Source organism: Oryx dammah, unplaced genomic scaffold (assembly GCF_014754425.2).
Source record: "Oryx dammah isolate SB20612 unplaced genomic scaffold, SCBI_Odam_1.1 HiC_scaffold_18, whole genome shotgun sequence".
Classification (NCBI taxonomy): Eukaryota; Metazoa; Chordata; class Mammalia; order Artiodactyla; family Bovidae; genus Oryx; species Oryx dammah.
The window spans coordinates 81,145,455-81,169,539 of NW_024070202.1; the positions used below are offsets into that span (position 1 = coordinate 81,145,455).

Genomic DNA, 24,085 nt, shown 5'->3' on the forward strand with positions numbered 1-24,085 from the left:
GATAGATAGATAGATAGATAGATAGATAGATAGATAGATAGATAGATATACACATACACAAAAAAAGAAAAGTAACTACTGTAGTTTTGAATTAAGAGGTCACTGGAGAAGGGGAACCCTCTTATACCATTGGTGGGAATGCATACTAGGACAGCCACTATGGAGAACAGTGTGGAGATTCCTTAAAAAACTGAAAATCAAACTGCCTTATGACCTAGCAATCCCACTGCTGGGCATACACACCAAAAAAAACAGACATAAAAGAGACATGTGTACCCCATGTACCCCAAACAATGAAGCACTGTTTGCAATAGCTAGGACATGGAAGCAACCTAGACGTCTATCGGCAGAAGAATGGATTAGAAAGTTGTGGTACGTATACAGAATGGAATATTATTCACCTATTAAAAAGAACACATTTGAATCAGTTCTAATGAGGTGGATGAAACTGGAGCCTATTATACAAAGCGAAGTAAGTCAGAAAGAAACACACCAATATGGTATATTAGTGCATATATATGGAATTTAGAAAGATGGGGATGACAGCCCTACATGTGAGACAGCAAAAGAGACACAGATATAAAGAACAGACTTTTGGACTCTGTGGGAGAAGGCGAGGGTGGGATGATTTGAGAGAATAGCATTGAAACATGTATATTACCATATGTGAAATAGATCACCAGTGCAAGTTTGATGTATGAAGCAGGGCACTCAAAGCTGGTGCACTGGGACAACCCTGAGGGATGGGATGGGGAGGGAGGTGGGAGGAAGGTTCAGGATGGGGGACACATGTATACCTGCAGCTGATTCATGTCAATGTATGGCAAAAGCCACAACAATATTATAAAGTAATTAGCCTCCAATTAAAATAAATCAATTACTTAAAAAAAAGAGAGGTCACTGGTAACCTTCCCAAGTACAATTTCATTGGTGAGGTGCCTATGGAGGCCAGAATTCAACAGAAGGAGGAAAGAAACAGAAACAATATCTATCATTACTTAAATGAGTGATTCCGAAATGGAGTGGATCATAGAACCACTCAGAAGGCTTTTTAAGAGTACAAATATACAAGTAACACCACCCCAGGTTTCTGTTTCATTAGGTCTAAGACATGGGAATATATGTATAAGAGTTCTCTAAGCAATTCTAAAGACTTCAAGTATACAGAAAAATAAGTATCAGTAGACCCAAATTTGAAAATCCTTAATTCAATCAGGCTCTGCAAATCTTGTAGAACTGCATCCCATAGAACTGTAATGAAAAGTTTCTCAACATTTCTTACCCCTCAGGACAGGAATTATGACTTACTAGCATAAATATAACCTTTATTGCAAGCTCAAAGTTCTTTTCCAGTGACTATGACTGTAGGCTACAGACTGTAATATTTATTATTTTCGCACTTGCTTATCCTCAATATATGGGTTTCCCTGATGGCTCAGATGGTAGAGAATCTCCCTGCAATGCAAGAGACGTGGATTCAATCCCTGAGTCAGGAAGATCCTCTGGAGAAGGGAAAGGCTACCCACTTTAGCATTCTTGCCTGGAAAATTCCATGGACAGAGTGGTCTGGAGGTCTACAGTCCATGAATTTCCAAAGAGTTGGACATGACTGAGCGACTAACACTTTTCACTTTCAAATCCTCAATATATAAAAGGAATGTCTAAAGATGACTAAAAGTACATTTGACTCTACTTAAAGGTATTCTTTTTGCACAGACTTAAGTATTAATCCTTGTAATATTTCAGAACTCTTCACGCTTAATGTTCAGATGTCTTCTCTTTGACTATGCAGTTCAAGACAGAAATTAAACGTTTTTTTTTTTTTCTCAAAAGTCAATGTGGAAACTATTCTTCATGTACAACTAAACAGGTTTATGGTTCTAGACTGAGAGTCCATGGGGGTAACATGAGTGAGAAGGTGCTTCAGAACAAAAACTGACTGAGCTAAACTTATTTTCCTTTATTTCCTCAAAGCTGCAAGTTGCTGTTTAGGGATCTCTTTATGTTCCTCCTTTAAAGGCAGTTCAGTTCAGCTGCTCAATCATTTCCGACCCTTTGTGACCCCATGGACTGCAGCACGCCAGCCTCCCTGTCCATCACCAACTCCAAGAAATTACTCAAACTCATGTCCATTGAGTCAGTGATACCATCCAACCATCTCATCCTCTGTCGTCCCCTTCTCCTCCCTCCCTCAATCTTTCCCAGCATCAGAGTCTTCTCAAATCAGTCAGTTCTTCACATCAGGTGGCCAAAGTATTGGAGTTTCAGCTTCAACATCAGTCCGTCCAATGAACACTCAGGACTGATTCCTTTAGGATGGACTGGTTGGATCTCCTTGCAGTCCAAGGGACTCTCAAGAGTCTTTCAACACCTCAGTTCAAAAGCGTCAATTCTTCAGTGCTCAGCTTTCTTTATAATCCAACTCTCACATCCTTACATGGCCACTGGAAACATCATAGCTGTGACTAAATGGACATTTGTTGCCAAAGTAATGTCTCTGCTTTTTAATATGCTATCTAGGTTGGTCATAATTTTTCTTCCAAGGAGCAAGTGTCTTTTAATTTCACGACTGCAGTTACCATCTGCAGTGATTCTGGAGCACAAAAAAATAGTGTCTCACTGTTTCCCTTGTTTCCCCATCTATTTGTCATGAAGTGATGGGACCAGATGCCATGATCTTTGTTTTTTGAATGTTGAGCTTTAAGCCAACTTTTTCACTCTCCTCTTTCACTTTCATCAAGAGGCTTTTTAGTTCTTTTTCACTTTCTGCCATAGGGTGGTGTCATCTGCATATCTGAGGTTATTGATATTTCTCCTGGCAATATTGATTCCAGCTTATGCTTCCTCCAGCCCAGCATTTCTCATGATGTACTCTGCATATAAATTAAATAACCGGGGTTACAATACACAGCCTTGACACACTCCATTTCCAATTTGGAAACAGTCTGTTGTTCCATGTCCAGCCCTAACTGTTGCTTCCTGACCTGTACACAAATTTCTCAGGAAGCAGGTCAGGTGGTCTGGTATTCCTATCTCTTGAAGAATTTTCCACAGTCTCTTGTGATCCACACAGTCAAATGCTTTGGCATACCTAATAAAGTAGATGTTTTTCTGGAACTATCTTGCTTTTTTGATGATCCAATGGATGTTGGCAATTTGACCTCTGGTTCCTCTGCCTTTTCTAAATCCAGCTTGTACATCTGGAAGTTCACGGTTCACATACTATTGAAGCCTGGCTTGGAGAATTTTGAGCATTACTTTACTAGCATGTGAGATGAGTGCAACTGTGCAGTACACAAACTGAACATTCTTTGCATTGCCTTTCTTTGGGATTGGAATGAAAACTGACCTTTTCCAGTCCTGTGGCCACTGCTCAGTTTTCTACATTTGCTGGCATATTGAGTGTAGCACTTTCACAGCACTTAAGATTTGAAATAGCTCAACTGGAATTCTATCACCTCCACTAGCTTTGTTCGTAGTGATGCTTCCTAAGGCCCAATTGACTTCGCATTCCATGATGCCTGGCTCTGAGTGATCAGATCATCGTGATTATCTGGGTCATGAAGATCTTTTTTGTACAGTTCTTCTGTGTATTCTTGCCACCTCTTCTTAATATCTTCTGCTTCTGTTAGGTCCATACCATTTCTGTCCTTTATTGAGCCCATCTTTGCATGAAATGTTCCCTTGGTATCTCTCATTTTCTTGAAGAGGTCTCTAGTCTTTCCCATTCTGTTCTTTTCCTCTATTTCTTTGCATTGATCTCTGAGGAAGGCCTTCATATCTCTCCTTGCTATTCTTTGGAACTCTGCATTCAGATGCTTATATCTGTCCTTTTCTTCTTTGCTTTTCGCTTCCCTTCTTTTCACAGCTATTTGTAAGGCCTCTGCAGACAACCATTTTGCCTTTTTGCATTTCTTTTCATGGGGATGGTCTTGATCCCTGCCTCCTGTACAATGTCATGAACCTCTATCCATAGTTCTTCAGGCACTCACTCAGTCTATCAGATCTAGGCCCTTGAATCTATTTCTCACTTCCACTGTATAATCATAAGAGATTTGATTTAGGTCATACATGAATGATCTAGTGGTTTTCCCTACTTTCTTTAAGTCTGAATTTGGCAATAAGAAGTTCATGATCTGACCCACAGTCAGCTCATAGTCACTTTACCCTAATTTTACTTAGATAAAAATGCTTGAGTGCACAGTACACACTGTGATTTGTCATGTAGTCCAATCTCCTAGGAAAGATACTAACTCAGAATTTAAGCTCCCAATAATTTGCCGTCAAAATTCTCTATAATACAAATAGTCATTCAAGACACTCTGCATCTTTCTTTTTACTATGTAAAAATTACAGTATGAATCAAACACTATATCCTTGACTAACCAATCTTTCCTACAAAAGAACTTTAGAAAAAGAAAAAAATTCTACTGTATTAGTTTCCAAAGTAAACAGTACATAAAGACCCCAAAAGCTGAAAATTTCTCAAAGGATCGTTAGGTCCAACTTCCTGCCTTTAGGCAGGTAAATTACTAAATCATCCAGGAAGATGCTTATCCCTCTCTTAAAGATCTCCAGCGGAAACAGAGCAGTTATTGAGTATTTAATACATGCCAGGCATGCACCAGACAGGGAAAAGGAGCTAGCATTATTTTCCCAGGTGTTTGCCTACATATTATCTCATTTAATCTGAGTACCTTTTCCAGGATGTGTGTTAATACTCTCATTTTTACAAATGAAAAAAACAAGGCTCAGAAATGTTAAATGGAACTAGGATTTCAGGCCAGGACAAGATCTTTCCATTTCACCATGCTAATAGAAATTTCATAACCAGTTTCCTTACACATGGCAATGTTCAGTACCCTAATGGTCATAAAGCTCTTCATTCAGCTAACTACAATGTTTTCTCTGATAGGAGCTCATTTGCTCTTATTCCTTGTTCTGTAAATAATAATAATAATTATTCCACATCCTCCAAAATATCAATAGATGAAAACAGTACTCAAATCATTTATTTGCCTTATCTATGGCAAACAAATCCAGTTCTACAGACATTCTCCCTGAAGCATTATTTTATACTCCTGGGATAATTTTGGCCATTCTTTTTAGGATTTTCTCTGATTATAACACTTTTTCAAAGCATGATGACTCAAAATGAACACAATGCTCTCAAAACTAACCACTTACTGAGATTTTTTTTTTAAAAAAAAGGTTTTTTTCTTTCTTAAGATTCAGAAAGCAAAAACATTAGGAAGAAACTTGTTTAAATGCTTTTTAATCATGTCAAACTGAGGGGTTTTCCAAGTATTTTCACTGCATTTTTCCAGTCACAACCCAAAAGTTCTCTATTCATATTTTTTGAGTATGAGGCTTATATGAAGTGTTCTACTCTATAGAAAAGACTCCTTTTTCATTTAAGTACATCCCTTCACTTCAGTTCAGTCGCTCAGTTGTGTCCGACTCTTTGTGACCCCATGAATCGCAGCACGTTAGGCCTCCCTGTCCATCACCAACTCCTGGAGTTTACCCAAACTCATGTCTGTTGAGTCAGTGATGCCATCTAACCATCTCATCCTCGGTCGTCCCCTTCTCTTCCTGCCTTCAATCTTTCCCAACATCAGGGTCTTTTCAAATGAGTCAGCTCTTCAAATCAGGTGGCCAAAGTACTAGAGTTTCACCTTCAACATCAGTCTTTCCAATGAACACCCAGGACTGATCTCCTTTAGGATGGACTGGTTGGATCTCCTTGCAGTCCAAGGGACTTTCAAGAGTCTTCTCCAACACCACAGTTCAAAAACATAAATTCTTCAGCATTCAGCTTTCTTTATAGTCCAAATCTCACATCCATACATGGCCACTGGAAAAACCATAGCCTTGACTAGATGGACCTTTGTTGACAAAGTAATGTCTCTGCTTTTTAATATGCTGTCTAGGTTGGTCATAACTTACCTTCCAAGGAGTAAGTGTCTTTTAATTTCATGGCTGCAGTTACCATCTACAGTGATTTTGGAGCTCCCAAAAATAAAGTCAGCCACTGTTTCCCCATCTATTTCCCATGGAGTGATGGGACCGGATGCCATGATCTTAGTTTTTCTGAATGTTGAGCTTTAAGCCAACTTTTTCACTCTCCTCTTTCATTTTCATCAAGAGGCTCTTTAGTTCTTTTTCACTTTCTGCCATAAGGGTGGTGTCATCTGCATATCTGAGGTTATTGATATTTCTTGTGGCAATCCTCATTCCAGCTTGTGCTTCATCCAGCCCAGCGTTTCTCATGATGTACTCTGCATATAAGTTAAATAAGCAGGGTGACAATATCCCTTAAAGGACTCCAAAAGGGATCCAGAAGGCCATGGTTGTTGCTACACGTATCAACCTCTTACTGTCAAACTAAAGTTGAATCTTTAAAGATTCCAAATTCATATATAACAAATAATTAATAAGCACCAACTCTGTAGTGATCTGTGTTATACCCTAGGAACACAAAAAAATATCAATAAGCACCAACCAAACCAAACCAAACCAAAAGGGTAAATTAATAAGCACCAACTCTGTATTATCTATGTTATACTCCAGGGATACAAAGGAAAGCATCTCAAAGACACTCTCCCTGAATTAAGGCACTTACATTCTAAAGTCAGACAGACAGACAAATATACAGTTAGCAACAGAATGAAAATTACATAGGACCATCAAGAAAGATGCTAAGAGTAAGCATCTTCCAGCTGAGAAAATTTGAAAGAAGCAAATATTATCCATGGACAATATTTCAAAACAATGATCCCTATCTATACTCCCTTTCTATGTTGGTATTCACGTATACATAAATTTCCTTTTTCTCCTACAACATTTAAATAAACTGTTTATATTTACTTTTTTTCTTTCTAGTTTTTTAAAAATAAAGTTTTTTTCACATTTCTCTGGAATGTTTCCAATTTGTTGACATTTCTATGGCATCTTTGGTGCTTATAAACCAACTCAGTATTATAGTTCCAAGCCTAACAGTGCTATATATAGATGAGCTATAATAATCTTCTTGCTCTGCCATGTGAAACAAGAAGGGACCCAGTTCAACATGATACTGACAGTATCAAGAGAATTGACAGAAAGAAACAAGTTGATTAAATAAAATGTTAAACAAAAGTAATTTACTCCTATTTTGATTGCATTTACTGGACATTTTAAAAGACAGGAATAATAACAGCTTCTATAACAAGGACTATTGACCATTAAGAATCCTCACTCCCAACCAGACATAAGTGCTGAGCTTCCTTACCCTGATAAAGGGAAGACACCTGCCTCCTCATTCCTTAGTCCCTGTAATCCCAACAAGCAATTTTCTAGATGAGAAAATCTTCTCAGACTGCCATGATCAAAAGAAAACATCAGAGGAAAATGAGACTGCAAAAAAGAAAAAATGCACAAACCTACATATTGTAAACAGATAATTCAGCCTGGTATTTTTTAACTGTTTCATGGAGTCAAGCAAAAATAAATTGCTTCTTACCTAACCCTCCTTCTATTGTTCTTTTCAATTTGTAGATGAATTCAAACTGAAGGACATCTCTATTGCTATTCTCTTTCAAACTTTAAAGTAACAGTTGATTTTTATCATATGAAAGCTCATCAATCACTAAACATAAATGTGTTAAATTTCTGAAGAACTTTCTAGAAAAAAGAGAAAAATTTTTCCAGGTCATCTGAATCACAAAAAAAGAGACAGAGATAGAGAATAAAACTGACATCTTAAATGATATGAGATTACATCACCCCTTACAGAATAAAGAAATTTTTAGCAAACATTAGATAATTCAGAATAAGATATAATACTTCTAAAATGAATGCTTTATTTGAAAGAAAAAAAAAACTTAAACTAAATAGGGGAGGCTTCTCCTCTCACAATAAATATAGGTTATTTCTTGAAAAATTGGTATTGTTAGTATGGGGACAGGAAGACATGTGTGTGAAATCTCTTACTAGAACACTGCTTTAGAAAAAAAAAGTTTTAGAGAAATTTGAGGATTTTTGCATTCTTATATAAATTTCACAGAGGAACTTCTTTCTCTGGGTTTCCTTCCATTTAGGGGCTAAGTGTCAGAAAAGCAAAGTAGCATTACACTGTGATATAAGTTATGGAATAATAGCTGAACATTCAAATAAGCTTCAATAATAAATATCAGAAGTATTAATATCAGTCACTGGAATTGAGTTTCTTTTCCATTTTGGAAAACTGGTACATTTTTGGAAAACAGGCAGCATTACTAAAGTTAAATATACACCTAACCTGTAACCCATGTGTTCCACTATGAGGTATATATACCCAAGGAAAATGAGTGTGTATTCAAAATAGATAAAAACTGGACAGCTCAAATATTCATTTTCAGAACAATGGCTACACTGTGGTATAGTCATACAACAGAATGCTACATCATCACTGATACACACAACAGTCTAATGAACCTCAAAAAATCTGTGTTGGACAAAATAATCCAGACACTAAAAAGCATATACTACAGGACCATATCTGCACAAGTCCAAAATAGGTACAACTAGTCTACAGCAGTAGAAGTCAAAATAGTGGTTACCTCTAGAAAGAGGTGGTATTGTTTGGGAAGAGGTCTGAGGGAACTCTCTGGAGTGATAGAAATATGCTGTATCTTGAACTGGATGATATTTATCCTGGTGTATATATTTGTAAAACATCACTGAACCATACTTTTAAGATTTTTCATTTTGTTATATATAAGGTATACTTCTGAAGCAGGGCAAAGACTAATAGAGTTTTGCCAAGAAAATGCACTGGTCATAGCAAACACCCTCTTCCAACAACACAAGAGAAGACTACACATGGACATCACCAGATGGTCAACACCGAAATCAGATTGATTATATTCTTTGCAGCCAAAGATGGAGAAGCTCTATACAGTCAACAAAAATAAGACCAGGAGCTGACTATGGCTCAGATCATGAACTCCTTATTACCAAATTCAGACTTAAATTGAAGAAAGTAGGGAATACTGCTAGACCACTCAGGTATGACCTAAATCAAATCCCTTATGATAATACAGTGGAAGTGAGAAATAGATTTAAGGGCCTAGATCTGATAGATACAGTGCCTGATGAATTATGGAATGAGGTTCGTGACATTGTACAGGAGACAGGGATCAAGACCATCCCCATGGAAAAGAAATGCAAAAAAGCAAAATGGCTGTCTGGGGGGGCCTTACAAATAGCTGTGAAGAGAAGAGAGGCGAAAAGCAAAGGAGAAAAGGAAAGATATAAGCATCTGAATGCAGAGTTCCAGAGAATAGCAAGAAGAGATAAGAAAGCCTTCTTCAGTGATCAATGCAAAGAAATAGAGGAAAACAACAGAATGGGAAAGACTAGAGATCTCTTCAAGAAAATGAGAGATACCAAGGGAACATTTCATGCAAAGATGGGCACAATAAAGGATAGAAATGGCATGGACCTAACAGAAGCAGAAGATATTAAGAAGAGGTGGCAAGAATACATGGAAGAACTGTACAAAAAAGATCTTCACAACCCAGATAATCATGATGATGTGATCACTAATCTAGAGCCAGACATCCTGGAATGTGAAGTCAAGTGGGCCTTAGAGAGCATCACTACGAACAAAGCTAGTGGAGGTGATAGAATTCCAGTTGAGCTGTTTCAAATCCTGAAAGATGATGCTGTGAAAGTGCTGCACTCAATATCCCAGCAAATTTGGAAAACTCAGCAGTGGCCACAGGACTGGAAAAGGTCAGTTTTCATTCCAATCCCAAAGAAAGGCAATGCCAACGAATGCTCAAACTACCACACAATTGCACTCATCTCACATGCTAGTAAAGTAATGCTCAAAATTCTCCAAGCCAGGCTTCAACAATACGTGAACCGTGAACTCCCTGATGTTCAAGCTGGTTTTAGAAAAGGCAGAGGAACAACAGATCAAATTGCCAACATCCACTGGATCATGGAAAAAGCAAGAGAGTTCCAGAAAAACATCTACTTCTGCTTTATTGACTATGCCAAAGCCTTTGACTGTGTGGATCACAATAAACTGTGGAAAATTCTTCAAGAGATGGGAATACCAGACCACCTGACCTGCCTCTTGAGAAATCTGTATGCAGGTCAGGAAGCAACAGTTAGAACTGGACATGGAACAGAACAACAGACTGGTTCCAAATAGGAAAAGGAGTACGTCAAGGCTGTATATTGTCACCCTGCTTATTTAACTTATATGTAGAGTACATCATGAGAAATGCTGGACTGGAAGAATCACAAGGTGGAATCAAGATTTCCGGGAGAAATATCAATAACCTCACATATGCAGATGACACCACCCTTACGGCAGAAAGTGAAGAGGAACTCAAAAGCCTCTTGATGAAAGTGAAAGAGGAGAGTGAAAAAGTTGGCTTAAAGCTCAACATTCAGAAAATGAAGATCATGGCATCTGGTCCCATCACTTCATGGGAAATAGATGGAGAAACAGTAGAAACAGTGTCAGACTTTATTTTGGGGGGCTCCAAAATCACTGCAGATGGTGACTGCAGCCATGAAATTAAAAGACGCTTACTCCTTGGAAGAAAAGTTATGACCAACCTAGATAGTATATTCAAAAGCAGAGACATTACTTTGCCGACTAAGGTCCGTCTAGTCAAGGCTATGGTTTTTCCTGTGGTCATGTATGGATGTGAGAGTTGGACTGTGAAGAAGGCTGAGCACCGAAGAATTGATGCTTTTGAAGTGTGGTGTTGGAGAAGACTCTTGAGAGTCCCTTGGACTGCAAGGAGATCCAACCAGTTCATTCTGAAGGAGATCAGCCCTGGGCTTTCTTTGGAAGGAATGATGCTAAAGCTGAAACTCCAGTACTTTGGCCACCTCATGCGAAGAGTTAACTCATGGAAAAGACTCTGATGCTGGGAGGGATTGGGGACAGGAGGAGAAGGGGACGACAGAGGATGAGATGGCTGGATGGCATCACGGACTCGATGGACGTGAGTCTGAGTGAACTCCGGGAGTTGGTGATGGACAGGGAGGCGTGGTGAGCTCTGATTCATGGGGTTGCAAAGAGTCGGACACGACTGAGCAACTGAATTGAACTGAACTGAACTGAAACTTCACTTTTTATGAGATTTAAAAACCATTAAAGATGGGCTACTACTTGGCCACAAAAAGAATGAAAAGCCATTTGCAGCAATATGGATGGACCCAGAGATTATCGTATTAAGTAAGACAGAGGAAGACAAGTATCATATGATATCACCTATATATGGAATCTAAAAAAAAAAATGATACAAATGAACTCATTTACAAAACAGAAATAGACTCAAAGACATAGAAAACAAACTTATGGTTATGAAAGAAGATAACTGGGGGAAGATAAATTAGGAGATTGGAATAAAGATACATCCACTAATATATATATAATTCATAACCAAGTGACTATCATTATAGTACAGGGAACTATAGTCAATATCTTGTAATAACCTATAATGGAAAAGAATCCAAAAAATTATATATATATATATATATATATATATATATACACACACACAATAATATATATATATACAGTTCAGCCAGTAAAGAATTCACCTGCAAGGCAGGAGACCCAGGTCCAATCCCTGGGTTGGGAAGATCCCCTGGAGAAGGAAATAGCACCCCATTCCAGTAGTCTTGCCTAGAGAATTTTATGGCAGAGAACCCTGGTAGGCTACAGTCCATGGGGTCAAAGAGTCAGACACGACTGAATGACTAACACTTTCTTTAGTCACTTTACTATACAGCTGAAATTAACACATTGTAAATTAACTATACTTCAATTTTTTTAATGGTAAAATTTTAAACAATTGAACAAGTGCTTTTACACCTAGAGAGTATTACGCTAAATGAAATAAGTCAGATAGAGAAAGATAAATTCTGTATGCCTTCACTCAACTGTGGAAACTAAAAAACAAATGAATGAACATAGTTAAACAGAAACAAGAGTTATAGGGAACAAACAAGTGATCGCCAGAGAGAAGGAGGCTGGGTAGAGGAGAGAAATAGATGAGGGAGATTAAGAGGTACAAACTTTGAGTTTCAAAATAAATGAGTCATAGGTATGAAATGTACCATGTGGGGAATATAGTTAATAATTATATAATACTGCTATTTTGTAACAGGTAACAACTAGATTAACAAGGGGATCATTTTGAAATGTATACAAATACTGAATCATTATGGTTGGCCCTAGAAACTAACATAGCGTTGTAAGTCAATCATACTTCAAAAACAAAGTCATAGAAAAAGAGATCAGATTGTAGACACCAGAGCCAGTGGGTGTGACGGGTGGGAACTGGATGAAAGCAGTCTAAAGGTAGAAACTTTCAGTTATAAGATATATATGTACTAGGGATGTAACATACAACATGATAGAGATAATTAACATTGCTGTACCATATATATGAATTAAGACAGTAAATCCTAAGAGTACTCATACCACAGAAAAAAACATTTTTATTTCTTTAATGCTGTATCTGTATGAGACAACAGTTCACTAAATCTATTGTGGTCATCATTTCATCATGCATTTAAGTCAAATCATTATGCTGTACACCTTAAACACTGCTGTATGTTAATTATATCTCCAAAACCTGGGAGAAAATTTGAGGAAGTATACTACCAAATGTGTTTTCTAAAAGATGGGACAAGACTATTGTGTTTGTTTTTGAATAGAACACCTCTAAAAGCATGCAAAAGAAAAGTGATAGCATTGATTCTCTCTGAGGAGAAGCAGGTGAATTAAAGACAGGGGGAAGCAGATTTACATTGTAGACTCAGATACAGAGTGACAAAGACAAGTCACAATGCTACAAAATGTTCCCCTTGAAAGTGAAAGTGTTAGTAACACAGTCATGCCAGACTGTTTGCAACCCCAAGGACTGTAGCCTGCCAGGCTCCTCTGTCCATGGAATTCTCTAGGAAACAATACTGGAGTGGATAGCCGTTCCCTTCTCCAGGGCATCTTTCCAGTCCAGGGATCGAACCCAGGTCTCCTGGAGGCAGATTCTTTACCGTCTAAGCCACCAATACCTTCTCCAGGGGATCCTCCCAGCTTAATTTTATGTAATTTTCTTTCATTTTTTAACTTTCCCATGAGTATATATCTAATCTAGTCAACCAAACTATTACTTACAGAGTAACATTAAATTATTTCTGGTATGTAAAACAACACTACACACAGATGGTCAATACATCTTTTTCATTGATTGATATAATTCTTGATGTTTAAATGTATCATAATGTATAGGTGAATTATTACTTAGAAAATGTATTGAGTGAAAGTTACTCAGTCATGTTTGACTCTTTGTGACCCCATGGACTGCCAGGGGTCCTCTGTCCATGGAATTCTCCAGGCCAGAATACTGGAGTGGGTAGCCATTCCCTTCTCCAGGGTATCTTTCCAGCCCAGGGACTGAACCCAGGTCTCCTGGAGGTGGATTCTTTACCGTCTAAGCCACCAGGGAATATGTACTACCTAGGTCTTTAGTATTTTTATTCAGTGTGTTCACACTTTTCTTTTTACTTTATTTAATGGCATGTTTCATTTCCCCCAGGAGTCCATTTTCTTTGATCAAACTATCCACATTTTGGTCATCTATATACTTTAGGGGAACTTCCCAACCCATCATCATGGAGAAGAGTGTGATAAAGTCAAATAATTCTTTCACATCAGAATGAATGCATATAACAATCAGACACAACTACACCCAAACAACCATTTACAATATTCCAGAGGGAAAAAGAAACCCTCCACTATGTATATAGGTCAAATGAAAGTTGCTGTTTTTCAGTCACTCAGTCATGTCCAACTCTTTGCGACCCCAGATATGTAGCACACCAGGCTCCTCTGTCCCCTTGGACATCTGCAGACTAGTCTAGTCAGCCATTCTACTTCACACAGGAATATTCCAAGGTCACACAAAAGTTCCTTTACTAAGCTTGAGTAATATAATGCATATGGAAAATGTGTTCACCACTAGATCTATTGCTTCTTGCTAATAAGACTGTTATTTCCCATGGGGCCATATTGACATTTAGCATCAAGTACATTCAACACTTCTATTCTTAAAGGTATTCACTTTCCATGGTTTGTTTCTAAAATTAACTCATGTTTAAGCCTATGGGGTCAGTGAAGAGGAAAAATCCTTTGGAATAAATAGGGGGAAAATTATGACTACTCTAAAGAAAGATACTTACCTCGGGTCCTGTGATATGCATCAGACCAGAAACAGCAGAGGCAACAGCATCATAACCAGCTCGCTGAGACAGTGGACCTGTCTGACCATACCCTAAGACAACAAGAATAGATATATATTCAGCACCACCCAGGGAGAGCAATACTATAATGTGTGCTGTGCTAAGTTACTTCTGTCGTGTCCGACTCTGTGCGATCCTATGGACTGTAGCCCGCCAGGGTCCTCTGTTCATGGGATTCTCCAGCCAAGAATACTGCAGTGGGTTGCAATTCCGTCCTCCAGGGGACCTTGCCAACCCAGGGATCAAACACGTGTCTCTTATGTCTGCTGCATTGGCAGGCAAGTTGTTTACCACTAGCGCCACCTGGAAGTCCAATTGTATAATAGCGTGAAGGCAATGCAACGCACTCCAGTAGTCTTGCCTGCAAAATCCCATGGACGGAGGAGCCTGGTAGGCTGCAGTCCATGGGGTCGCAAAGAGTCGGACACGACTGAGCAACTTCACTTTCACTTTTCACTTTCATGCATTGGAGAAGGAAATGGCAACCCACTCCAGCGTTCTTGCCTGGAGAATCCCAAGAATGGAGGAGCCTGGTGGGCTGCCGTCTATGGGGTCGCACAGAGTCAGACACGACTGAAGCAACTTAGCAGCAGCAGCAGCAGCAGTGTTAAAAGTATTTGTATCCAGAAATTCTTTAGCATTTTGTTGTATTGAACCTACAATATCCTCTGAAAGTGAAAGTGAAGTCACTCAGTCTTGTCTGACTCTTTGCGACCCCATTGACTGAAGCCTACCAGGCTCCTCCATCTATGGGATTTTCCAGGCAAGAATACTGGAGTGGATTGCCATTTCCTTCTCCAGGAGATCTTCCTGACCCAGGGATTGAACCCGGGTCTCCCGCGTTGTAGGCAGGCGCTTTACCGTCTAAGCCACAAGGGAAGTTCCTTTGAAGGAGGCAGTAAAAATTTAATTATGGTGTTACACCACAGACGGTTACAAACTTGTAACGTGTGGGCCAGATTCTCCTTGTATGAATGTTTTGACTGGCCTTAAGAGTGTTTTGAAAAGTTTTTACTTAGTTTCCAACGTTTAAAGGTCAGGAAATAGCACATAAAATACAAATTTCTGGCTTTACCTGAAAAAAACAGAAAATACGCTCAAACCTAGGCTCACATCCTCACATGGCAATAACCAACAAGCCACGTTCTTCCCTTTGCACAGGGCATAAATTCTCCAATTTGCCCCAGTTTCCACCCCTCCTTAATCCTTTATGGTTTAGTCTGATTCAGTCATTAACCAATAGGTACTTGCTACTCTTGTTCTATACCAAACAATATGCAAAATAAAAGAAAATGGTATCTCCTTAGGTTTTATTAACAAGTTTTCTCAAGTATGCAAAGAAAATATAAATGAAAATTTTAAGTTTAAGTAAGTATTAGTCACTTAGTAGTGTCCGACTCTTTGCGATCTTATAGATTATAGCCCACCAGGCTCCTCTGTCCATGGAATTCTCCAGGCAAGGCTACTGGAGTAGTAGCCATTCCCTTCTCCAGGGGATCTTCCCAACACAGGGATCGAACCCAGGTCTCTAACGCTGCAGGCAAATTCTTTACTGTCTGAGCCACTGCTTGTAATGTGGGAGACCTGGGTTCAATCCCTGGATTAGGAAGATCCCCTGGAAGTGGTTTCCATACCCTAAAATTTGAACAAAAAGAGAATTAATATATCTCCTGACAGTGCTTTTTAGGATTACAAACAGAAGGGAAAGCTATCACCTTTTCTTTGCCATCAGCAAAAATTAGAACAGAAAACATATTTTATCCTGCTCTCCTCAGTCCTGGGCTAACCATTGAATAATATGAGGAGCTACATGAATCTGTCTCCAAATTCCATATATTTTGCTTGCTCCTCCAGCAACCTAGAACACCCTCCCTCTATTTCATTCTATATATCTACATACCTCACATCCTCCAACTCTAAACTGAAATGTGTCATTACCAGAGAGGTCTTCTCTGGAGAACTTTTATGAGAGATCACTCTTACTTCTCACTCTTAATCCCCCTTTCATGATTATATTTGACTTTATACCTCTTATCACCACAAGATACATAATAAAGTTTAGTTATTTATTTTCTGTATCCTCCCTACTCAAAGGTATGCTCAAGAAATTTTTTTTTTCTATTTAATTCACTGCAGTATTGCCAACATCTAGAATAGAATTCAGTAATGGTTACCAAATGAAAAAATGAATGAATACTGGTTATAAAAAAGTTATCTTTTAAGAAAGAAACAAATTAATTACTACAGAAACTAAAGAGGCTTTTTCCTCTGCTTTGTTTTGGACTAAAATGATGACATAGGAGGCCGTTTTCCTCCTCCCGTGCACACAGTGAATATATAGCTACACACAGAGCACTTCTCTCTAAGAGGAATTTGGGAATCGAGAAACTAGAGAAATCTACTCGAATGACTCCTACACACTGGCTAACACAGAAAATACCCATAAAAGGCTGAGACACTCTCACCATTAAGCTCACTCCAGGCACAGAAGCATACAATTAGGCGGAAACTCCAAACTCCTAGCATCTCCCCAAGGAACAAACAGAACAGGCAGCACAGCGAGTGTCCCAGCTCCTAAGGCTCCTCCCTGAGGAGCGGTCCCCTAAAACTGTCTCTGACAGCCAGAATTCATGAGCCCTACAGGACTGTGGCAAACAAAGAGGCTAATCACAGGCTCACAAACATTAACCACATCTATCCCCCCAGGCCTCAAGACTAGAGGAGCAGCAAAAATGGCCACCTCCCAGTCCTCCCCTAGAAAGGCTTTAACTGCATACTTTACAAGCTGCTGCCTAAGGATCCTGACACTAATTGAAATCTAACTGACCCTACCTAACTGACCTCTAACTGGAACCTGAAGGAGTCAATGGGCACTTGCCCACCTTCTCTATGCAGCTCACTCCCACAATAAAATCAGGTCACCATCATCTCTCTCAAAGGAGTTTCTAGAGAGACGGGGCACATGTCTTGTGCCCCAACTTTTGCAGATACTGCCTGGGAGATGGGCCTCCAGATCACCTGGTTCTGACTACCAACAGCACCTGCAGTTAATAACTCAAACTGGACTATGGCAAAGAAATAAGCAGCTTTTTAATGGGCTCAGGAACACCCTCCCCCCAACACACACACAGCTATCTACCCAGATTCAGTGCAAAGTGAGAAGACAAATATACCAATCTCCCAGTTTCTCCCCAGAAACTGCTTGACCGCATACGTTCCCAGCTCTTGCCTGAGGGTCTGGCTTCTAATCAGCCTGTATTTAAGCCTCACAACAGTCATTCCCTTTGGAATGTTGACGGGTCTTCACATACCCTAAACTACTAAAAGGCATGAAATAAAAAGACAGTGGCTTGGATAATCACAAAGGTTTGTGAGGCAACCACGAATTCAGGCTGGGTTAATACACAGGATTCATCTCCTATGTAAGACTAATCTGCGAAGACTGAGAGAGGTGCTGTTTTAGCTAATGCATGAAAACCAATACAAGCATTCAAGGAAAATGAAGAAACATGGGAATATGTTCCAAACAAGAGAACAAGTAAAGTCTCCAGAAACCAATCTTAATGAAACAGACAAAAGTCATTTATTTCACAAAGAGTTCAAAATAATGCTCAGAAGGATGCTCACAGAGGTCAGGAAAGCAAAGCATGAGCAAAGAAAGATTTTTCAACAGAGAATGACGATATTAAAAAGTACCAAACAGACAGTACAGAGATAAAGAATAAAATAACTAAACTGAAAAATTCAATAGAAAGGACCAACAGCAAACCAGATCAAATGATAATATCAGTGAATTAGAAGACAGAGCAGTGGAATACAACCAAGCAATGAAGCAAAAAGAAAAAAAAAGACTAAAAAAGAAGTGAAGATAACTTAAGAGACTTATAAGGCACTGAAAATGGGTCAATATACACATTATAAGAATCCTAGAAGGGGAGTCAGTTCAGTCAGTTCAGTCACACAGTCGTGTCTGACTTATTTTTGACCCCACAGACTGCAGCACGCCAGGCCTCCCTGTCCATCACAAACTCCCAGAGCTTGCTCAAACTCCTGTCCATCAAGTCAGTGATGCTATCCAACCATCTCATCCTCTGTCGTCCCTTAGAAGAAGAGGAGGGCTTTATTCAAAGAAAAATGTAGAAGGGGAGGGCTTTATTCAAAGAAATAATAGGAAAGATTGAGGGTAAGACGAGAAGGTGGAGACAGAGGATGAGAGTCAGAACAACAACAATGACTGAAAACTTCCCTAACCTTGGGGGGAAAACCAAACATCCAAATCTAGGCAGTCCAAGGAGTACCAAGTATAATTAAATTGTCAAAAGTTGAAGACAAAGAACCATAAAAACAGCAACAGAAAAGCAACTTGTTACTTACAAGGGAACCCTCATAAGATTATCAGTGGACTCTACCTTGCAGGTCAGAATGCAGTGGGATGAGATATTCAAAGTATTGAAAGGAAAAAAAAAAGATCGCCAAGCAAGAATACTCTACTCAATAAAAGTCCTTCAGAAATGAAAGAGAGATAAAGAATTTCCAGACAAATAAAAGCTGAAGGAATTTATCACCACTAGACTGTTCTTATAAGGTATATTAAAGGGATTTCACAAGTTGAAACAAAAGGATGCTAAGTAGCAACATTAAAACATGAAAGTATAAAACTCCCTGATAAATATATGGTTAAATTCAGAATGCTCTAATATTATAATAATGGTGAGTAAATCACTTATAACTGGTATAAAGATTAAAATTAAAAGTATTAAGCCCATCTATAACTATAAGAATTTGTTAATGATACATAATATTAAAAAGATATAAATTGTGACATCAAAACATTAAATGCTGGAGAAGAGTGAAAATGTAAAACCTTTTTATACATTTGAAGTCAAGTTGCTATCAGCTTAAAATAGATTATTATAGCTTTCAGATGTTTTATGTAAGCCTCATGCTAACACAATGCAAAATTCCATTGTAGATACACAAAATAGTAATCTAAGCATATAACTATAGAAAATCATCAGATCACAAAGGAAGGAAACAAGAGTGAAGGAAAGAAACAAAGAAATTATAAAACAACCAAAAAACAATTAACAAAATGGTAATAGTAAGGCCATTGTTGTTGTTTAGTCACTAAACTTTGTCTGACTCTTTTGCAACCCCATGGACTATAGCCTGCCTGGCTCCTCTGTCTGTGGTATTTCCCAGGCAAGAATACTGGAGTGGATTGCCATTTCCTTCTCCAGGGAATCTATACAATCCAGAGATCAAACCTGCATTTCCCGCACTGAAGGCAGATTCTTTACCTCCGAGCCACCAGGGCTTCCCAATGGAAGCTATAACTATCAAAAATTACTTTAAATGTACATGGGACGAATTTTCCAGTCAAAAAACACAGGAGTGGTTGAATGGATAAAATGAACAAGACTCAACTATATGCTGCTTACAATACAGCTTTAAGAACACAGACTGAAAGTGAAGGCATGGAAAAAGGCACTCTATGCAAGTAAAAATTAGAAGAAAGTAACGTATCTACACTTATCAGCTAAGATAGGCTTTAGGACAAAGACAAGAGAAAAAGGTTATTTTATAGTGACAGAGGGTCAGTCCAACAAGAGGATATAATATATGTAAATGTTTATGCACCCAACATACAAGCACCTAGACATATAAAGCAAATATTAATAGACCTGAAGGGAGAAATAGACAGCAAAGAAATACAAAAAGATAAAATGGTTGTCTGAGGAGGTGTTACAAATAGATGAGAAAAGAGAAGCAAAAGGCAAAGGAGAAAAGGAAAGATATACTCATCTGAATGCAGAGTTCCAGAGAATAGTAAGGAGAGATAAGAAAGCTTTTTTAGGTGCACAGTGCAAAGAAATAGAGGAAAACAGTACAATGGGAAAGATCAGAGATCTCTTCAAGAAAATTAGAGAGATCAAGGGAACTTTTCATGCAAAGATAGGCACCATAAAGGACAGAAATGGTATGGACTTAACAGAAGCAGAAGATATTAAGAAGAGATGGCAAGAATACACAGAACTATACAAAAAAGATCTTAAAGACCCAGATAATCATGATGGTATGATCACACACCTAGAGCCAGACATCCTGGAGTGTGAAGTCAAGTGGGCCTTAGGAAACATCACTACAAACAAAGCTAGTGGAGGTGATGGAATTCCAGTTGAGCTATTGAAAATCCTAAAATATGATGCTGCGAAAGTACTGCACTCAATATGCCAGCAAATTTGGAAAACTCAGCAGTGGCCACAGGACTGGAAAGTTGAGTTTTCATTTCAATCCCAAAGAAAGGCAATGCCAAAGAATGTTCAAACTACTGCTCAATTGCATTCATTTCACATGCTAGCAAGGTGATGATCAAAATCCTTCAAGCTAGGCTTCAACAGTATATGAACCAAGAAATTCCAGATGTACAAGCTGGATTTAGAAAAGACAGAGAAGCCAGAAATCAAATTGTCAACATCTGTTGGATCATAGAAGAAGCTAGAGAATTCCAAAAAACATCTACTGCTCCAATGACTATGCTAAAGCTTTTGACTGTGTAGATAACAACAAACTGTGGAAAATTCTTCAAGAGATGGGAATACCAGACCAACTTCCCTGCCTCTTGGGAAATCTGTATGCAGGTCAAGAAGCAACAATTAGATGATTTGGGAGAATGGCATTGAAACATGTATAATATCATGTAAGAATCGAATTGCCATTCTATGTCTGATGCAGGATACGGCATGTTTGGGGCTGGTACACGGGGATGACCCAGAGAGATGTTGTGGGGAGGAGGGTGGGAGGGGGGTTCATGTTTGGGAATGCATGTACACCCGTGGTGGATTCATGTCAATGTATGGCAAAACCAATACAGAATTATAAAGTAAAATAAAAAATAAATAAATAAATAAATTAGAACCAGACACAGAACAACAGAGTGGTTCCAAATTGGGAAAGAAGTACATCGAGGCTGTACACTGTTACCCTTTTTATTTAACTTATATGCAGAGTACATCATGCAAAATGCCAGGCTGATGAAGTACAAGCTGGAATCAAGATTGTGGGGAGAAATATCTACAACATCAGATATGCAGATGACACCCTTATGACAGTAAGTGAGGAGGAACTAAAGAGCCTCTTGATGAGGGTGAAAAAGGAGAGTGAAAACCTGGCTTAAAACTCAATATTCAAAAAACGAATATCATGATATCTGATCCCATCACTTCATGGCAGATAGATGAGGAAAAAGTGGAAATAGTTACAGACTTGATTTTCTTGGGCTCCAAAATCACTGTGGACAGTGACTCCAGCCATGAAATTAAAAGACACTTGCTGCTTGGAAAAAAAGCAATGACAAACCTAGACAGCATATTAAAAAGCAGAGACATTACTTTGCCTACAAAAGTCCATCTAGTCAAAGCTGTGGTTTTTCCAGTAGTCATGTATGGAGGTGAGAGCTGGACAACAAAAAAGGCTGAGTGCCAAAGAACTGATACCTTCAAACTGTGGTGCTGGAGAAGACTCTTGAGAGTCCCTTGGACTGCAAGATCAAACCAGTAAATCCAAAAGGAAATCAGTCCCGAATATTCACTGGAAGGACTCATGCTGAAACTGAAGTTCCAATACTTTGGCCACCTGATGTGAAGAGTGACTCGTTGGAAGACTCGGATGCTGGGAAAGACTGAAGGCAGGAGGATAAGGGGATGACAGAGGACGAGATGGTGGACAGCACTGCAGACTCAATGCACATGAGTTTGAGCAAACTCTGTGAGATGGTGAACGACAGGGAGGCCTGATGTGCTGCAGTCCATGGGATCGCAGAGTCAGACACAACTGAGCGACTGAACAACAGTAACGGTGCGCGCGTGCTAAGTCGCTCAGGCTGTCTGACTCTTCGCAACCCCAGGGACTGAAGCCCACCAGGCTCCCCGTCCATGGGATTCTCAAGCCAAGAATACTGGAATGGGTTGCTGCGCCCTCTTCCAGGGGATCTTCCTGACCCAGGGAGCGAACTGGTGTCTCTTAGGTCTCCTGCACTGGCAGGCAGGTTCTTTACCACTAGCACCACCTGGGAAGCCCCACAGTAACAGTAGGATACTTTAATACCCCACTATCAACAATAGCTTGATCATCTAAACAGAAAATATTGAACTTAAACTACATATTAAACCTAATGGATTTAACAGACATTTACATAATATCCATCCATCAGCAGTAAAATACACATTCTTCTCAAGCACACAGGGAACTTTCTCAGAATAAATCATATGTGGGCCACAAAACAAGGCTTAAGCTTTAAGAAGACTGAAGTCATATAACACATATTTTCTGACCACAGTGACAGGAAACTAGAAATCAATTACAAGAAGAAAAATAGAAAATTCACAAATAGTATAGATTAAACCTATAACTACACAAACAATGTGTCAAAGAATAAATCAAAACATAAACCAAAAAATTCTTTGAGACAAATAAAAATGGAAATACAACCTACCCAAATTATGGGATGCAGCAAACACAGTTCTAAGGGTAAAGTTCATCTGGTAAATTCCTACATAAAGAAACAAAAATGATCTCAAAAAGAAACAAGAATGATCTCAAATAAACAACCTAACTTCAAACATCAAGTAACCAGAAAAACAGGATCAAATGAAGCTCAAAGTTAGAAGAGGGAAGAAAATATCAATGAACAGTGAAGAAATAATTCTAAGAGGTACTAAAGAAGACAATAGAAAAGATCAGTGAAACCAAGAGCTGGTTCTTTGAAAAGATAAACCAAATTGACAAACTTTTAGACTCACCAAAAAAAGAGAGTAAAAATTCAAATAAAATCAGAAAGGAGAGAGGAGATGTTACAAGCTGACACCACAGAAATACAAAGAGTCATAGGAGACTACTATGGAAAGGTGTATATGAACAAACTGGACAACCCAGGAGAAAAGGATAGATTTCTAGAAACTTCAGGACTGAATCATGAAGAAACAGAAAATCTGAATAGACCAATTACTGGTAAGGAGATGAAATCAGTAATCCAAAACCTGCCAACAAACAAATGTCCAAGACCAGAGGTTTCAGTGGTGAATTCTACCAAACGTTTAAAGAATTGATATTCCAGGGCAGCTGGTTGACAGCTGTAAAGGGCATCCTAAACCAGACCTGGACACAGTGGTTTTTCAGCCACCAGTATCCCCAGCATAAAGCAGGCCTCCAGGAGCAGAGAGAAGCTCCACGTAAGGCAGGAACATGATGTGCTGGTGAACCACCTGTTATCTCAACAGGAAGTCAAGAGAAGGAATGGTTTCAGTCTACTCTGGGTAGGGAGTATCAGCAGCCAGGAACCCCGGTGCCTCAAATGGGACAAAAAGAAGGCTCTCATCATCAGCACAACTCTAAATGAAGTCTTCTAAATAAGGCCTGCAGGAAAACACGCTCAGAGAAACAGTTTGCTAAGTAAAAGGCACCATAATACTTGCCTTGTGATACAAATTCTCTTGTTCAGCTTACAACAAGGAGGAGACACAAATATCCTAATTACTTTAAATTACAACTTCCAGACATTTCTATTAAAGAGAAATATAAATAGTTACTCTCACAGAAGCAGCATGGCATAGTGAATAAGAGGATAAGTTCCAGGACTGAAAAAAGTCTGGATTCAAACCAAGGCTCTGCGAAGTACTGAATCCTCAACAATTCATGTGATATCCCTGAGTTTCAGTTTCCATGGTATTCACACTTATCTTATAGATTTATTGTGCAAGTGTACATGCTACGTCGCCTCAGTCAT

General features: G+C 38.9%; 1 protein-coding gene across 1 annotated transcript in view; it reads right to left on the bottom strand.

Annotated features, from left to right (window-relative positions):
- Window positions 1-24,085, bottom strand: part of SUGCT (succinyl-CoA:glutarate-CoA transferase) — a 776,171-nt gene that overhangs the window by 693,264 nt on the left and 58,822 nt on the right. Inside the window, exon 7 of the mRNA XM_040259493.1 lies at window positions 14,242-14,333. Within this exon, the coding sequence (XP_040115427.1) occupies window positions 14,242-14,333 (92 nt within the window). The remainder of the gene's footprint in view (window positions 1-14,241; window positions 14,334-24,085) is intronic.